Genomic DNA, 16,172 nt, shown 5'->3' with positions numbered 1-16,172 from the left:
CATATTCATAACCTGTGATGACAGCCTTGTTATAGATGACTATGTGGCCTTTTTAAAACGGTGTTGTTTGTTGCTGCTTGTGTTGTAGACCACTGTGTCTGCTGGTTATTGTAGTGGCCAGTGGTTGCCAACCTGGGGCTCAGGACTCCCACTAGGGGTCACAAGGCTTTCTTGATTTTAAGGGGTGTAAGAAAACTTTTACACCGAAAATATTCACAATAAATATATTATATATGTCAGCATATATGTCAAGAACACAATCTATATTCACAGAACCTTCAGTCTGCATTAGGAAAGCACAAAAAGTATCAACCAAAGAGCTAAAAAACATGGAATTTGTAAAAAAAAAAAAAAAAAGAAAAAAAAGAAGCCCCTTAATTATGTATGATTGTTAAATTATCAATATTCACAGGAAATAATCTGCTCAAAATTCATCCAAATCTCTAATTTCACACAAACTTCCTGCAGTTATTGTGTTCACTGTTTGGGTTCATTGTACAGTTTATCAGATGTTCTCTACTGTTATTGATATACAATGAATATAATATTAAATATATATAAAATATGTCACTGGGTCAGTTTACTCAGTTTAGATTCTGTAGTCTGAGGGATCTCCTTCTGATAACATTTACTTATTCCATATCTGTCTGTTCTGTGGATTGGCAGTTTCAAACCAAAGAACACAACAGTCATTCTTATACATCCTCCCATTGGCCTCATTTTTAGCAAATGAAGTAACAATGAAATCAAAGGACCTCCTCAACCCCAGGCTGAGAACAACTGCACAAGAGGACCTAAGAATGGAAGGGTCTCCAGTGTTCACCCATGGGACAGTTTAGTTTTGTGGTGTGTAATGAGCATTCCACTATGCCTCACTATGCATTCCGATGAGTTTATTTTGTAAAAGTCTCATCCATAAACAGCAAAAACAGTTTACAGTAAATTACAAACCTTGAAAATGCAAAACATGTTCCAAATACAAGCATAACAAAGATTTTAAAGAAATAAAAAAAAACATGAATTTACATACAGAAGGTGTCAGCTATCATTAAAAAATAAATAGGTCTATATCTCATGACAACAGTGGAAGCAAAGCAAAGGCGACTGGCACAGAGTTAAAAGACAGAGCAATCTGCTGTCGTCTGTTATCAGTCTAAGTAAACTCTCACAGGGATAATGATATGTTTGGCAATTTCAAAATGCATTATCACACTGTATGTTGTCGACAATGCTTCACATGAAACCATCTTCACAGCTCTCAGTTTCCTTACAAAGTAATGTGGTTCAGTTTCCTGTCAGGTTAAGACGATGAGACGAGGCAAAAGAAAAAAGTGGACTCTGACAAACCGCATACCAACAAATATCTGATAACCTCACATATCTCAAAAACTGAGAACCAATGGACACTTTCATATAAGAATGATCTGGAGTACAACAGTAGAGCATGCCACTATAAAAAGCTTTGAAATATACAGTGATCTATTTCACAGATACACAGAAGAACAGATGTATCACTTCCCATAAAAAGATGAGCTGTTACCTAGAGCAGTCCAAGTAGAATAGTGGTCCTATATTCTACAACAAAATAAAATATACAGATAGAGTTAATATTGAGTTACAATGTGTAACCCAGTTGTGCACAACACTTCATACATTTATCTATGTATTTCCATTCCTCTTTTTCTGGTTACATAAAAGAGTAACATATAGGGTGATGGATAATGTTTGACAGTTATTGAATATCCCATAAGTCCCTCCAATAATTATCCTTGTAGAAAAGCAATTTCAAGCTACAACTAGAGTGATCAGTACACTGCAATACCCAACATATATCATCGATGGTAGGAGAGTGTATATATATATATGGTGGTCAAATGCATTTGTACACAGTGACAGGTGATCATGAGTGATACAATACAGATAGGTATGCACGGGCCAGTATTAATACTGATTGATGGCTATCTACACTATGTGTGATTATGAAGTACTGGGAAGAACACACGCCACCACAACTCCCTGTTTCACCTGGCCTACATGTGACACGCAATGACATCACGTCACATACTGAGAGGAGATGCACCGATACTGTATTTTGTATTGTGACACAGATTTCACAAACTACTGTAAAACTGACCTTCTGAGCAAATATAATGAGTCATTGTTCAACTATTATTAAAGAGGCAGTAAGCTGTCTGTTTTACTGTTGCATTGCACATACGCATTTCAACAATATGTCAGGGGTCTCCAACCTTTTTGAGAGTGAGGGCTACGTAAGGGAGAAAATTGCCTACTAGAAAACTGTATTCTAACATCCATGTTAAATTGAGGCTTTCAACAGAAAAACTGTGTATTTCTACCTTTAGTCAATACAGTGTTGCCTTTGGAATTGTGGGTGTGAATGTTATTTTTCCTTTAGTCCTGATATTAACACCGAAGGACCTTATGAGAAATCTACTCAGTAATGAAGGTAATCCAATTAATTGATTAGAAGTGCAACTCAGAGAAAGGGGGAAAGGGCTGAGGTCACCATGGGGACCTATGGGACACATAGAATAACCGCTGAATGCAGAAGAGCAGAACAGAGAAGCATGGTGTCAGCTCAGAACATGTAATACACCCAATATACTTTTTGAATTCATAAAAACATATAAGTAATGTATTGAAATGTTTTGACACAATGCAACCCATTTGTACACTTCCTTAAAAGTGTTGCTCAAGCACCACATTGGAGACCCCTGCATACACTGTAGGGAGTATGGCTGCAACTAACGATTGTTTACATGATCCATTAATCGGCCAGTCATTGTCTCAACTAACCGATTAGTTGTTTGGTCCATAAAATGTCAGAAAATGGTGAAAAATATTTCCCAAATCCCAACACTGACAGTGTTAAGTTTCCCAAGTTCAAAGTTTCTGGATATTTAATACAGGCTACAGTGGATTAAAGACATTTTTGCTGGATTGGATTCAAACTGACAGCTGCTGGATGGAAACACAACATTGTTCAGTTGTTTCATATTAATTATTTGTGATGAGAGGCTTGTTATAGCCGGATAGTGAGCTGACTCTTGAAATGTGTTGGTGCTGTAGGGTGCTATAATAAAATCACGGAATGTACCTTTTAAAATAAATAATTTGATGTATTTTGAATCAATGATTGAGAAGATTATTGAATATGTCCTATCCTCTACATTTACAACTTAATCAATTATCAAAATTGTTTGGGATTAATTTAATAGTTCAGTGACCTTTTAGATGAAAAAGTCATTAGAATTGTAGAAGGCATTCTGGTTATATGCCTGAAACATTCCTGTGATTCACTCTGACAGATAAAGCCAGCCAGATCACATCCTGTTTGTGAATTTGGTACTGTTACTAGCCCTAAATTACATTGCATTTTATTTATATGGCATTTCCTTTGTTAATACAGTCATGTTTTGAATAGCAGTTACTTAACTGACATATTATTAGGCTAAACCTGAAGATGCTGTGTTACTGACAATGGTGTGGTTTTTCACAGGTTAGCTAATACATGTCTACATTCATCCATTTAAACTTGCCAAAATGTGTTTTGTGAAGATAACCTGTTGATGGGCCTGTGTTACACTCTTTTTAATTTTTAGTATGAATCCAAAATGACACACAGTGTAGCAGGGTTGTGGCCAGCTAGCTAAGGTAGCGCTAGCTTCTGGGCTGATGGTAATTCAAATTGTAATTCATGGATATCTCAACTCAGTACGGACCGGTACCAACAGAAAATACATTCCTGCATTTAAACACTGAACAGTCTCATTCTCAAACAAGAACTAAACACATTTTGGTATATAGAAATATATTACTCCTTCACCGGACTTCACTCTAGCTAGCAATGTGACATTGTGAATTGGCTGTGGATGCACATTTTTTCCCTTCTGGGAAATGAATTAAGCAATATAATTCCTATTTATTCCAATGTGAAACTGAGAAACAACTCAAATCGCCAATGAAGACTGTGAGATGTAGTTGATAGGTGTGGAAAAGGCTTTAGATGAGAGCAGCCAATCCAGGTCCTCTAGCCTTGCTTCATGGCCCCCCCCATTCTGGCTGAAAGCAGTCCCCCCAATTTGACTGGCAGGAAATGCAAATTGCCAAAGTCATTGCCAATTTAATAGAATAAAATAATCATACTGTATTGCTAGTTATAGGGGCCCAAATCCTATGGCCAGTTTGGAAAACAGTTATGTCATTGCAGAACAATGATCAGTGTCATTATATAGAAAAAATTAAATAAATGGGGGTTATGCCTGACATATACAACTACCTTACTGAATCTCATATTTCTGATATCTGTCACTTTTTCTGACATTAAGATGCTTTATTTTTTCTGTTTTGGTCGTCTGTCTAATGTGACATTACTGTAAACTAATTACATCACTGTGGCGAAGCGGAACTGCTGTCTCTATTTTCATAGCCATTTGTGTTCACTAATCGACCTTTTACCACCAGCTGACAGAAGAATAAAGCATGTGGGTTCTATCTCTACTTCCTACATTACTTTATGCTGTTTATAGGGTTCATTGTTAGAAGGAAGGTCAGCTTAGTTTATGTGAATTCTTAAGGTTAAAATACGCTCTGCTCCAGGCAGTCATCCAAACTCTATTCTAAAAGTGGTGTGTTTAATAATATTTTTTCACAGTAAAAACTTTTGTTCCACCATCACTGAGTCTCTTTAATCTACAGTTACAATCAGCACACATGTCATTTACTCAGTAACATCATCAACCAACCTGTGATGCTGTTTGCCACAGACGGACACACATACATTATCCTCTCTGTGAATGGTCTAAAGCCACAGATCTCTTTTACTGTCCTTAGCTCTTTGGGGAAGTAAAATAAAAATAAAAAATCATAAACTGGGTTTTTGTTTTTTTTGATGTGCAAAATACAACGCAGCTTTTAGGCATGGTGCCACTAGGCACTTTTACAGAGATTTAATTCTACTCTTGCAGTTATTAAAAGGGGGGAGGGAGCCACCCACACAAACTACCAATTGCTTAACAAATAAATGTCACTTAACAGATTATGAAAGCAGTATACCTTACAGTTTCACACATTTGTGTTCGGATTGGGATATCAGTGTAAGCCTAGTAGAAAAACGGCTCCACATACACACAGCTAATGTTATCTAATGGTTGCCAACAGAGCATGAAGAAAGCCTTAATGCCTCTTTAAATATCCTATACTTCATGTTTATTTAACATAAACTCACAAGCATTCAGAGCCACTGGATAAAAGTGATTACAAATCTGTCTAATTTAGAGAGTTCAAGATGACAAAGGCTTTACTTTGATTTTTGACATGGCCGTTGGCATTTAGTTTAAGTACTGAAAAAACTGTGTGACATAATGCCCTGTTATACCCTGGCATCCACATGTTGACTGATACCAGCAGCAGTACGGGTGCATCTTTCATACAAACACATACTGGAAGTCCGACAGAGAAGTGGAGGTGACAATGGTAGCCAGTAGATGGTGCTGATGAGAAATCGAATTGTAGATTCACCTTTCCAACATCACAGCTACAAAGACTGATTTCCCTTTCATGCCTTCTTCACTTAATGTTCTTCTATGAGCAGCTGGTTCTGGGGGGCACATTAATAAAGAACAGTTATTATTAGCATTATTGGTAGTAGTATTAGCCCTACTGAGTCAAATGTTTGGCAAAGGCAATGAAATAATAAAAAAAAGAAGGTATATTGGATTATTATGGTAGAAAGCACAGCAATGTTAGTAGCAACTAACAGCGACAGAGCAATAGAAAACCATACAAAATGTTTTAGTTTAAATATAATGTTTAGAATAACACAATTAACTAATTTATTAATGAAAACTTTAAACATCCAGCCATCATTGCAGTCAGCTTCTCCTGGTTAGGATATCTTCAGTGTTCATGGTTCAGGAGGTTTCTACTGGGAGCCTTATTGTCCACAGAGGTCTCCTCCTCTCCAAAACAAACAGACCCGTTTGACCCCAGTTTCTCTGATAACTTAAGATCAAAACTTCCGATGACTAAAATCCTTCATCCGGTTCAAATCTAGAGTTAAAAAGCACCAAGATCTAAACAGTGGAGTCTGACTTTGAACATAAACAACTCAACTACAGCTGCTGAGAAAGATAGAAAGACACTTTGGTTGGGTGGCTTGAAGATAGCGGATTGCTCATTGCTCTCATTTCCAGCATCTGTATTTGACAACCTGGGAATGAAACTCAACAATCAACTATCTTTCTTGGCTCTGATTGGTTGTTTTCATTCAAGCCCAGAGGGTTCTTGTAAATACTATTAGGAGCACTAGGAGAAGCCAGAGGAATCTGATTTTTTCACAGATGTCTGTCAGATATAGTTAAACTAATATGACAAAAAAGTTATCTTTATTAAAATTACCTACTGCAGCTTTAAGGTTCTGTACCATTCAGGTCAAACCGAGTCTCTGGAATGGCCTCGCTACACGAAATTGAACGGAGTCCTAATAGTAGTAGTATCATTGGCAACACTTGTGTTTACCCTACGATGTCGTTTCAAAATGGCTGTTGTGAAAAAGGTTTATTATGGAAACATCAATGAATCAGAGTGAGAAATGTGTAAGCGTTCATGAACCCCACCTTACTGTCGGTGGTATTTTGGATGATGTCGTTGTCGGGGTCTCCTCCCTCTGAGCCACTCTTCTGGTCGTCATCTTTCCCATCCTTCTCCAGGTCGTCCTCTCCAGATGAGATCCTCGACAGCTTGGAGGATTTCTGCCACAGACATACAGATCAGGGTGCAGGAACACTTTCGTCAGAATTTCCATTTCTAACAGGAAGAAAATGTCACCAGCAGCACATCATGCTTCGCAGGATATAAATAAACACAGTTAGAAGAGGTCAATAACAATTCACAGTGTAAAGTAGCAGATTCTTATAATTTGATACATTATTACATAAACTGTGTAATATTTTACTGGTCTTAAGTCTTAAGTTTGAGGACGGTTTAAATCACAATAAACTAAAACATGAAACAAAAGCCAAGTGTTTAACAGGCTTTACTATACATCAAATGGCTCTTTAACAAGTCATGGAAGTAGAACTGAAACTATGGAGGAATGCGTCTTCAGGAACACCCTCACTCACTCGCTCTAGAGGAGCATTGCATTGCAATAAAACATTTTTAGCATGTCTGGCTGTCTTCTTGAAAGCTGTGTTGCCTGCTTCAGAGAGGAGGCACTCAGATGGGGCTGGGGTGCTAGGGATACATAAGCATGACATGCTTGACATGACTTTGCTAACCTGGCCTAGGTGAGGTATCTATTCTTGTTAGCCTTCCATTCTTACTTGGCAGTTCAGATCCTCAACTTCCCCTTCTCTTCCTACCTGCTGGTTTCAGAATTGAGGACTGAGTCAAGTAAAGAGATAGGAGCTGAAGGTCCAGCAGCTGTAGTAATGGTGGAGGTGGCACTGGTTTGGACACGGAGACTGTCACTGCTGCTACTAATCGCTGAATGCAAGCAAATTGTTTCACTGGTTCATAAACTATGAATCCACCAGTGGTACACAGCTGCTTCTAGTGGTAATGGTGGTAATGGAATTTATTTATTTGAAAACATATAATGTTATCAAAATACTACAACATTTTGAAAAAAAATACCTAATCTACTTATATATTTAGTTTCAGTATCAGTCTGTTACAAAGTCACGTTGATGCACATAGTTGATTCATACATACATGATTAGTTAGGAGCTAAAATCTGATGGTAAGATAGTCAGCGCAGGTCAAATGAATGGTTCAGAAACACTGCAATCGTGGCTCCAAATGGGAACTAAAGTGTAGACCACCACATTAGCTCTGGTTCTTGAACCAGTTCCATTCAGGATTCAACAACAGTCAACAATAGGTAATTGTCCTATTGGGAGTAAAGCTGTCTCCTGTGTGAACTGTCTGGAGCTGAAAAGGGCCGGCCTACGCTGCGTATTATAACATCGGCCATAACTTGAAGAGCCTGATATAACATCGGCCATAACTTGAAGAGCCTGATATTTTCTCAGGTGGTCTGCAGTGGTTGAGAAACACTGTTCTAGTTTATTAAAAATGTAATCAGCAATCAATACATTTGAAAGTAGTAGTAATTGTGGTAGTAGTAGAAGCGGTGTCACAAACCATCCCATAAAACCATACAAAATACAAGCATCAGTCATTAACTGCTTATAAAAAATTAAATGCTTCCAGAGCTCCACTTTATTTCATCACTGGTCACTATGCATGTATATATGTGTGAGGCAGTGGGGTTGAAAGAGGACTGACAGAAGGTTGATGAACAACCAGGTGACTGTTACCTCCTCTCACCACCCCATACACACAGAGATCACATTTAATCTTTTCTCAGCTGACAAGATTCTAGTGACCTTGTTCACCTCTTGTACGTACACACACACCCACACACACACACACAGTGTTTCAATGATGTGACAGGACACCAACACATTGACAAACCGCTCCCCAACAGCGCCACATTCCTTCAGATGCACCACATGTGCTGTGCGTAATGGAGCCCAGTTGCTAGGCAACAGTGGTTGCTAAGTGAGGAGCAGGATGTGTGTGACTTTTTCAACCTGCTTCCATTTACAGCAGCGATGGCTTATGCACTAATACAGTAACACACTGTGGCAGTGCTAGTCTCTGCAGCACTCCATGCCTTCAAACCTGGAAGACTTTTTTTTCAAAATAAAGACCAGGTCAAACAGAAGAGAATGGTATAATACAGTAAGATCACTAGGAACAGAGGTTGTTAAATATGTTTGGAGGATGAAATCTGGACAAATGTCACATGGTGAACCAATAGTCTAATTTTCAGGAAAAAAAAGAAAAAATTTGCCAAGTTGCCCTATTTCAAAAAATCCTTAACAGGAAGCCTCAAACCTCTTTGCTGCAAATACGGTGTCCATAAACAGCTAGGTATCACATTGTAATACTGAAGTACTGCTCATAGGTTTTATAATTCCCTCTGGAAATATGCACCACATATAGGTTGGAGGATAAAGCTGCTTTTACTGTTAAGAAATCAAATGGAAAGACAAAAACCAACAATGCGTTAATTCATCTCTCTGTATTGTCTGATTTCCCTAATGCAGCTGGCCACTTTACTTTTTATCAACCAGGAGGAAATGGTGCATTTTCAGTGACACATTTGCTGCTCTAGGGAGTATTTCTAAAGGGATTGAACCAAAATAAACTACTGTTCATGGTAATAAAGGACCACCCAGTGCAACAGTGTGGCTCACAGGTGTGTTTTTAATAGTTTTTAACAATGGAGCTCTGTGGCACAGAGCAAGAAGATATATTACATTCAAATGACCCATTATTGTCAACTGACTTGTCAAAATCTTTAGAAGCTACGGGGGAAGGGTCTATCTCATCTCAGAGACTGTCTGAAGGTATGCGCTGTTATCCACATTTTGAAGATTAATTGAATCTAGGTCATAAAGACACGCACAAGAGAGGGTTTCTGGAGGGTGGTCCGGGAGGTAGCCAAGTGGAGGCTATGACAACAGGTTTTTAATCCCGCATTCAAGTGTGGTCATTTGGAACAGGTATAAACACATGAAAAGTTGTCAGACAACAAGTCATGCAAACTAGTTTGTTTTGAAGCAAAAGAGACCTTGAGAGTGTCAGCCTGTTATAAATAATCACACCCCAACAATTACTCCTATGTGCCAAAATACAATTCCTTCAAACATCACAGGTCGATGATATGTAACACCGCTAATTCTTAATTCTTAAGTCTGCTGATAAGGCAGTGGATACTTCCGTATCTCTTGCCAGATGGCAGCTGGGGTGGGTACTGTCTTTTAGTATTCTTTGGTCAGGTGAGGTGTCTGCACAGAGCCCAAATGACACTAAAAGACAGCACCCACCCTAGTCACAGCCTGTTCACCATGCTGCATTCTGGGAAGAGATACAGATGTTTTCCGTATCACCAGACTATAGAGCAGCTTCTTCCCTCAGTCTGTGAGACGCTTAATTCATCCTCAGCACTCCATCATGCAAAATAGTTTTTTATTCTTATGACTTATTAATCAAATTTACTGCATATAAAAGTTGTATACTGTAAAACTTCAATTTATAGGCTTTTATTTGCTTCAATCACTGAACTCAACCTGCCTTTATTTGGAACAGGCCTCTATATGGGACAGACCTTCCTTTAGCACAAAACTCTTGCTCAGCAAAGACAGGGAAATACTATCATATTGTTTATTTAAACCAGTATGAATATTACTTAAAGTATAAAAATGAGGTTAATGAGTATCAATTACGAATCATACATTCTATTTTGATACTTTGGTGCTCAATGTTTCTTTAAAATGAACTGAAGGACTGAATTGTAGAGAATCTAACTGATCTAATGATGGGTATGTTTTAGTGCTGTCAGTTAAACGCGTTACTAACAGCGTTAACGCAAACCCATTTCAACGGCGTCAATTTTTTTATCGCAAGATTAACGTTCTTTTTGGCCTAGAACACTTTGTAGTTTTTTTCACATGCTGTTGCAACAACTAGTAACGTTAGAAAAACTACAACACCACACTGGATCTAGCTAGACCGAAAACAAAACAACAGGCACGCCGCACACACTTGTTTAAGAGTAGTAGACGTTACATTTTGAGTGGATGGCGAGCGCGAGACGCCGAAATGGATGCCAATAATATTCTGAATGGAAAGTTTACTTTTAAAAAGTTGCCAAATAGTTCCATTGACAAGTCCAAAGTGATCTGTGTGTTTTGTCGTTGTAAACTGAGCTATCATCGCAGCACGTCCAGTCTGAAATACCACTTGATGGACAAGCACACAGCTGATGCGAATTCTCCTCGTCAAAGCCAGGCGACAATGGATGACTTCAGACAGAAGCACATGGATACCACAACTAAGAACAAACTTACTGCAGCCATAGCTAAATGGGTGGCTACTGCATGTAGGCCTGTTAACGTTGTGGAGGACGAGGGTCTAGCTAATATTATTTGCATCACATCCAACGACCAGACCTACGAATTGCCTTCGAGAGTCACCATTACAAGCCATGTACAGAAATTGCACGAAGCAGAGAAGGCTAAGGTACAGCAGGCGTTGGAGAAGACAAAAGCAGTCGCACTCACTGGTGATGTTGATAAGAGCATTAAAATGAGAAAAAATAATGTGACAAAAAGAAATCAAGGGACATTAAGAATAGATAAAAATGTGCGATTAATTGCGAGTTAACTATGACAATGCGATTAATCACGATTAAATATTTTAATCGTTTGACAGCACTAGTATGTTTTTTAAATGTAACATTTATATTTGTGTAGGAGATCAAAGCAGCTTAGAACTCGCTCGACTGGGTTGTTCTCCAGCTGAAGTTAAGTACCTTGGAGGTGGCTGTCTTTTTCCGTTTGGATCCGGTCTTGTCACCCTTCAGCTTCTCCTTGTCATCTTCCTCCTCAACGGAGTCGCCCTCTTCGCCCTCGCTGCTGCCATCAGCAGCATTACCCCCCTCTTCTGTTTCTGATGAACTCTGTTGGTGGATGGCCTGTATATGAAAGATGCCCATCAGCAGGAATGGCTAGTTCCACAGTAACTGACACGTCAAATATATTGTGATATTTCTTACGCTAACACTATCTGCTTTGAACAGCCCCTTCATTTGTGTCTTACAGTTTCGGCGAGGCATCAATGTGGCCTTTGCAATCTGTCTTCTCTGTGAACCACGCACATAATAGACTGCTGACTGACCTGATAGCCTGTGAACTTGACTCCGGGGTTGTTCTCGATCTCCCACAGGCCCTCGTTGAAGCCTTTCCTCTTGTTGGACTTGCCAAATTTGTCTTTATACTCCTTGTAGGGCAGAAGATCCTTAGGTCCTAAGAATGCACTGAAGAAGGTGGAAGAGACATTTACTATTACTGCTATTACTGAAACAGTATGGAAAACCACATTATGTTTCAGGAGTTCAGTTCAACAGTAATCACAAAAAAACTGGAAGTTTACACATAACAGTTTTTCGACAACCCCACTAATTTTAAAAACTATTTGCTCATACACATATATGAGGATACTGGATACTATGGGAAAATTATTCATTGTGTGTAGATGAGTGACTTGAGTGGATTGGGGCTTGTTTTACAGAGTCCTCAGCAGCTGTAGATCCCAACATTATAACATTTTAAATTAAATCTCGATTTTACAATTCAGCAATTTTGTTGCATTTTTTTTCTAAACCAGTGGTTTCCAACCTGGGGGTTGCAAGGCCTTCTTGATTATAACAACCAAAGAGCTAATAGAACAAGCATCGGGGAGAAAAAAACACTGAAATTGTCAAAAAAAGGAAGCATTTGAGTATGTATGATTGTTAAAAATTGAATTAAATAAATAATAAAGACAGAAGTTTATATAAAAAGTTCCCAAAAATATCAGAAAAGTTCATCTCTGATCAATATTCACAGGAAATAATCTGCATTTAATATAATATGAAATATCCATAAAATATGTTGTTAGTCAGGGATCATCAGTTCAGTCAATGATAGCAAAGAGGTCCCTGAAGGAAAATGGTTGGGAACCACTGCTTTATTAAATATTATTAAATATTTTGTTAAATATTGAAGTATGTTGATGATGTACATCCTTGGGTGTTAATGTTATTACTAAAGTGAATCCTTTTAGGACTATATTTAAGAAACTACATTACAGGATCATCCTTTTATTCTCTGCCTTGTATTAAAAAAGGACAGGAAAAAAGAGAGAAAAATAAAAATTTGTAATCATAAATCGCTTAAAGGAGCCAACTCGTTCATGAACAACACAGCATTATTCTGTGGATGAAGGCCGTAAGATGTGGTTGAAAGCTCCAGAAAATGCTAGTGCACCTTGAGTTAAAATTATTTTTATTTCCAAGGTCAAGATATGAATTGCTCAAGCTTAAAACATGTTGCTTTTCGTAAACTAGGGTATTAAAGTGTTGTAAGGTACATAAGCATTTTCAAACAATCCCCAGCCCTACTTAAACACACAAAATCCAGTGGCAGCAATGTAAAAAACTATTAAACATGGTGCAATTGCATTAGTGAGTTTGACAGCTGTTTTCCTCCTAAACAACATCAGTGTGAGTGGAAGGCTGCACATCCTACGTTTCATGGGTCCCAAAGAAGAAGATGGGATACTTGTTGGCAGGTGGTTTGACAGCTCCTTCTGGAAGCTCATCAATCTGAAGGACAGAGAGAGAGAGAGAGAGAGAGAGAGAGAGAGACTGTTACTCAATATTTATCACGCTCCTCCTAATGCTCATGCTTCAGATACATACAGGCTGCTATGGTGAAACTGACCTAAACTGTAAGACCTGCTGTATACCGGTGCCAACTTGTTGTAAGAGGTTACAAATGGAGCCTGACTGCACACAGTAACTCATGGTATGATACAGCCCATGTGCGCCACTGAATGTGAGGCCAGGCTGTCTGCTATTGGGTGCCCACAGTGTATAACAAATAACATCATTCATCGCATATGAGACGGAGGTGTTACGGGTTACCTGAGGTCAACTACTGGCTCATTTATTCCGTGTGTGACAGATAAATACATTACATTCAGTCAAAGACACGTTGAACTAATAAGCGGAAAATATTAACATGAGAAATTGCGGTATAACTCCAGCAAGAGCTGAATGGAGCAGGAAACGTATTAAGAAAATGGAGCCCAATAAATGTTAAGTTTGTTCCTCATTTTAAAACGTCTACGTTTTTAATCAACCTGGCTGGATACAAAGGCTTTTAAAGGACGTTCTGGTCGTCAGTAACAGAAATACGAAGCCCAAACGCGGCTGTGGAGTCAGCCCCGTAGCATCCCTCCAGTTCCCCCACAGAAGCAGCGGCCGTATTGTGTAAATCCACCCCGCCTCCCCGCGCTCCCAGCCCGGCCGCAACCCAGACTCACCCTCGCCGGCCAGTGCGGGTATCCCTTCATCTTAGCGAAAACCAAATCTCCTGCCGTGTATTCCCGCGGCCGTGGTCGAGCCATGTCGCTGGATAGAAACTGAGGTCTGGTATGACTTTAGAATCCTTTTGCGGTTCTCCCCGGGGCCCTCAACGCAGGGCTAAATTATCGACCATCAATGTTTTTATATCAAGACTGCAGTTTACACGGAAATAAATAATTAAAAAACGCGGAAAACGGGGCCTGGAAGAGGGCTATCCTCTTACGCACAAATTCAGCTGTAAACGTCATCGAGAATGGCCTAAGTTGGAGTAGGGTACCTGAAAGAAACGCAAAGTGTGGCAGAATAGGAGAGAGCAAACTTCCGGTCTTCGCAATAAAAACCATTGCTGGCGCACGTGCCTTGTATGTTTGTTTTGCTCTTGGTTTAAAAAAAAAAAAAAAAGATTGTTTACATTCACTGAATATGACAGGAATCTCTGTTCTATTGAATTCATTTGCTTATTATTTTGACCACAAATCCAAACTTAAAGCTGCAGTAGGTACGTTTTATAAAAAATGTCACTGTGCTCTGACAGTAATGCCACAGATAATCTGTGAAACAATCCGGTTCCTCTGTATTATTCTATTTATTCTAGCGCTCCTAATGGCATTTGTTAGAATCCACCGGACCTGAACAAAAACAACCAATCAGAGCCATGGATAAAGACGGGGTGGGGTTGGAGGCTTGACGATAGCTGATTGTTGAGTCTCATGGTGCTATCCATTTGTCCCGTAAATCCCCCGTCCGAGTTGCTCTGCCGCGAGAACGTGACGTCATTACCTGGCTTGTACCACTTATAGCGTTCCATTTGTCTTCGGGCATTACGAGTCGGAAAGAAGTGCAGCAGCTGTGTTGTTATTGTTTGTGGCTCATCTAAACAAGCTCAATGTGAAATAATAATAATGTTTTTCTACAGAAACACTAACATTGCAAGTAATAATGTTATTGCAAGTCTTACATTTCAATAATATTTTGCCATTTACGCCTATTTCAATTTCAACAAGTGCTGTGGCGTTTGTCTCGAGCCACCAGGGGCCTCCAGGGGCCACCAGGGGCAGTGGCAGGCTAGTGTTATTGTTAGCTACATTAGCCTATTTAGCAAACCAGCTCGAAAACAAAACTTTACATTGTATTGCACGCACAGCAACACCGTGCAATGTATTGGTGACCGGACTAAAGCAGCAATGTAAACAAGTGTGTAAGAGCATTTAAAATCGACATTAAAACGACCAACGTAGAAGAAATACAAAGAAAATACATCTCAATATGGGCGCTGCCATCTTTGTTTTGCGGGTCGTACGTTCGTCCTCGTTGAGCTCGGTGTACTGTGAGGAACCCCGAGCTGGACGGCTGAAATTACGACCAAAAGGGGGTGTGTCTCGGTGAAATGTCGCGAGATAGTTGCGAGATTTACACTTTCCAACTCGGGCTGGGGGTTTACGAGACAAATGGAGTGCTCCTAATGGCATTTACAAGAATCCACCGGGCCTGGACATAAACAACCAATCAGAGGCGAGAAAAATGGGTGATTGCTGAGTCTCATTCCCAGGCCATCAAATAGAGACGCTTGGGGGCCCTGGGAATGAGATTCAACTACCTTCAAGCTTCCAACCCAAAGCCTCTTTCTATCTTTCTTGGCTCTGTATCCTCCCCCAGTAATCAGGACTAAAATAAATACTTGCTACATTTTTAATTAACTATTCCACAGCCTTTTCTCCATAACCTTACTTATTTGCAGGCTTGAAAGTAACCAATTACATTTACTGTTTTCACTGTTTTTTTTTTTTGTTTTTATACTTCTACGTCTACTTTCTTGAGTATTTTTTATAAAAATCAGTAATTAAATTTTTTATATATACTACTACTACTACTACTACTATATAAATGTAAAAAGACCCAGAAAAAATAAAGAGGACATGAGCTCAGTGTTGCTGAGGGTAACTATGGGCCTGAATGAAAATGGATGTGTGCTGTGGAGGTGCTGAAGGTGCAAACCAAAAGAGGATGTAAGGTGGGTAAAGGTGAGAGAGTCAGGGGCCAAAAACCCAACAAAGCCAGGTGAGCATATTTGGCTGAGACACTCCACTGTCAACCAACTGAATACTGTGGTTGGCCAGGACAGCCTCCAGGACAGTAGGAAGTGCATCACACATACAGTTGAGGA

At 39.3% G+C, this 16,172-nt stretch overlaps 1 protein-coding gene across 2 annotated transcripts; it reads right to left on the bottom strand.

Moving 5' to 3' along the window:
- Positions 1 to 878: 878 nt before the first annotated feature.
- On the bottom strand, positions 879 to 14,285 carry LOC127352011 (hepatoma-derived growth factor-related protein 3). 2 transcript variants are annotated; one of them, XM_051380091.1, is made up of 6 exons: positions 13,966 to 14,285; positions 13,167 to 13,243; positions 11,776 to 11,914; positions 11,411 to 11,557; positions 6,639 to 6,773; positions 879 to 5,620 (listed from the first exon to the last, which is right to left on the bottom strand). In XM_051380091.1, the coding sequence occupies exons 1-6, from the start codon at positions 14,047 to 14,049 to the stop codon at positions 5,594 to 5,596; spliced, it is 609 nt and encodes a 202-aa protein (XP_051236051.1). In that variant the 5' UTR covers positions 14,050 to 14,285; the 3' UTR covers positions 879 to 5,593. The 2 variants fall into 2 exon arrangements, with proteins under 2 accessions (XP_051236051.1, XP_051236050.1); XM_051380090.1 differs by having other exon boundaries at positions 11,411 to 11,572; positions 13,966 to 14,281.
- Positions 14,286 to 16,172: the final 1,887 nt, after the last annotated feature.

The sequence above is a fragment of the Dicentrarchus labrax genome, unplaced genomic scaffold (genome assembly GCF_905237075.1).
Source record: "Dicentrarchus labrax unplaced genomic scaffold, dlabrax2021, whole genome shotgun sequence".
Classification (NCBI taxonomy): Eukaryota; Metazoa; Chordata; class Actinopteri; family Moronidae; genus Dicentrarchus; species Dicentrarchus labrax.
The sequence above is the reverse complement of the archived record's forward strand: the minus strand, read 5'-3'. Positions and strand labels throughout refer to the sequence as shown.

Coding starts and splice junctions, on each gene's coding strand:
- LOC127352011 (XM_051380090.1), bottom strand. CDS start 14,049: ATGGCTCGACCACGGCCGCGGGAATACACGGCAGGAGATTTGGTTTTC. Junction 13,244..13,965: donor ACCCGCACTGGCCGGCGAGG/GTGAGTCTGGGT, acceptor TCTGTCCTTCAG/ATTGATGAGCTTCCAGAAGG. Junction 5,621..6,638: donor AAAATACCACCGACAGTAAG/GTGGGGTTCATG, acceptor TGTGCCCCCCAG/AACCAGCTGCTCATAGAAGA.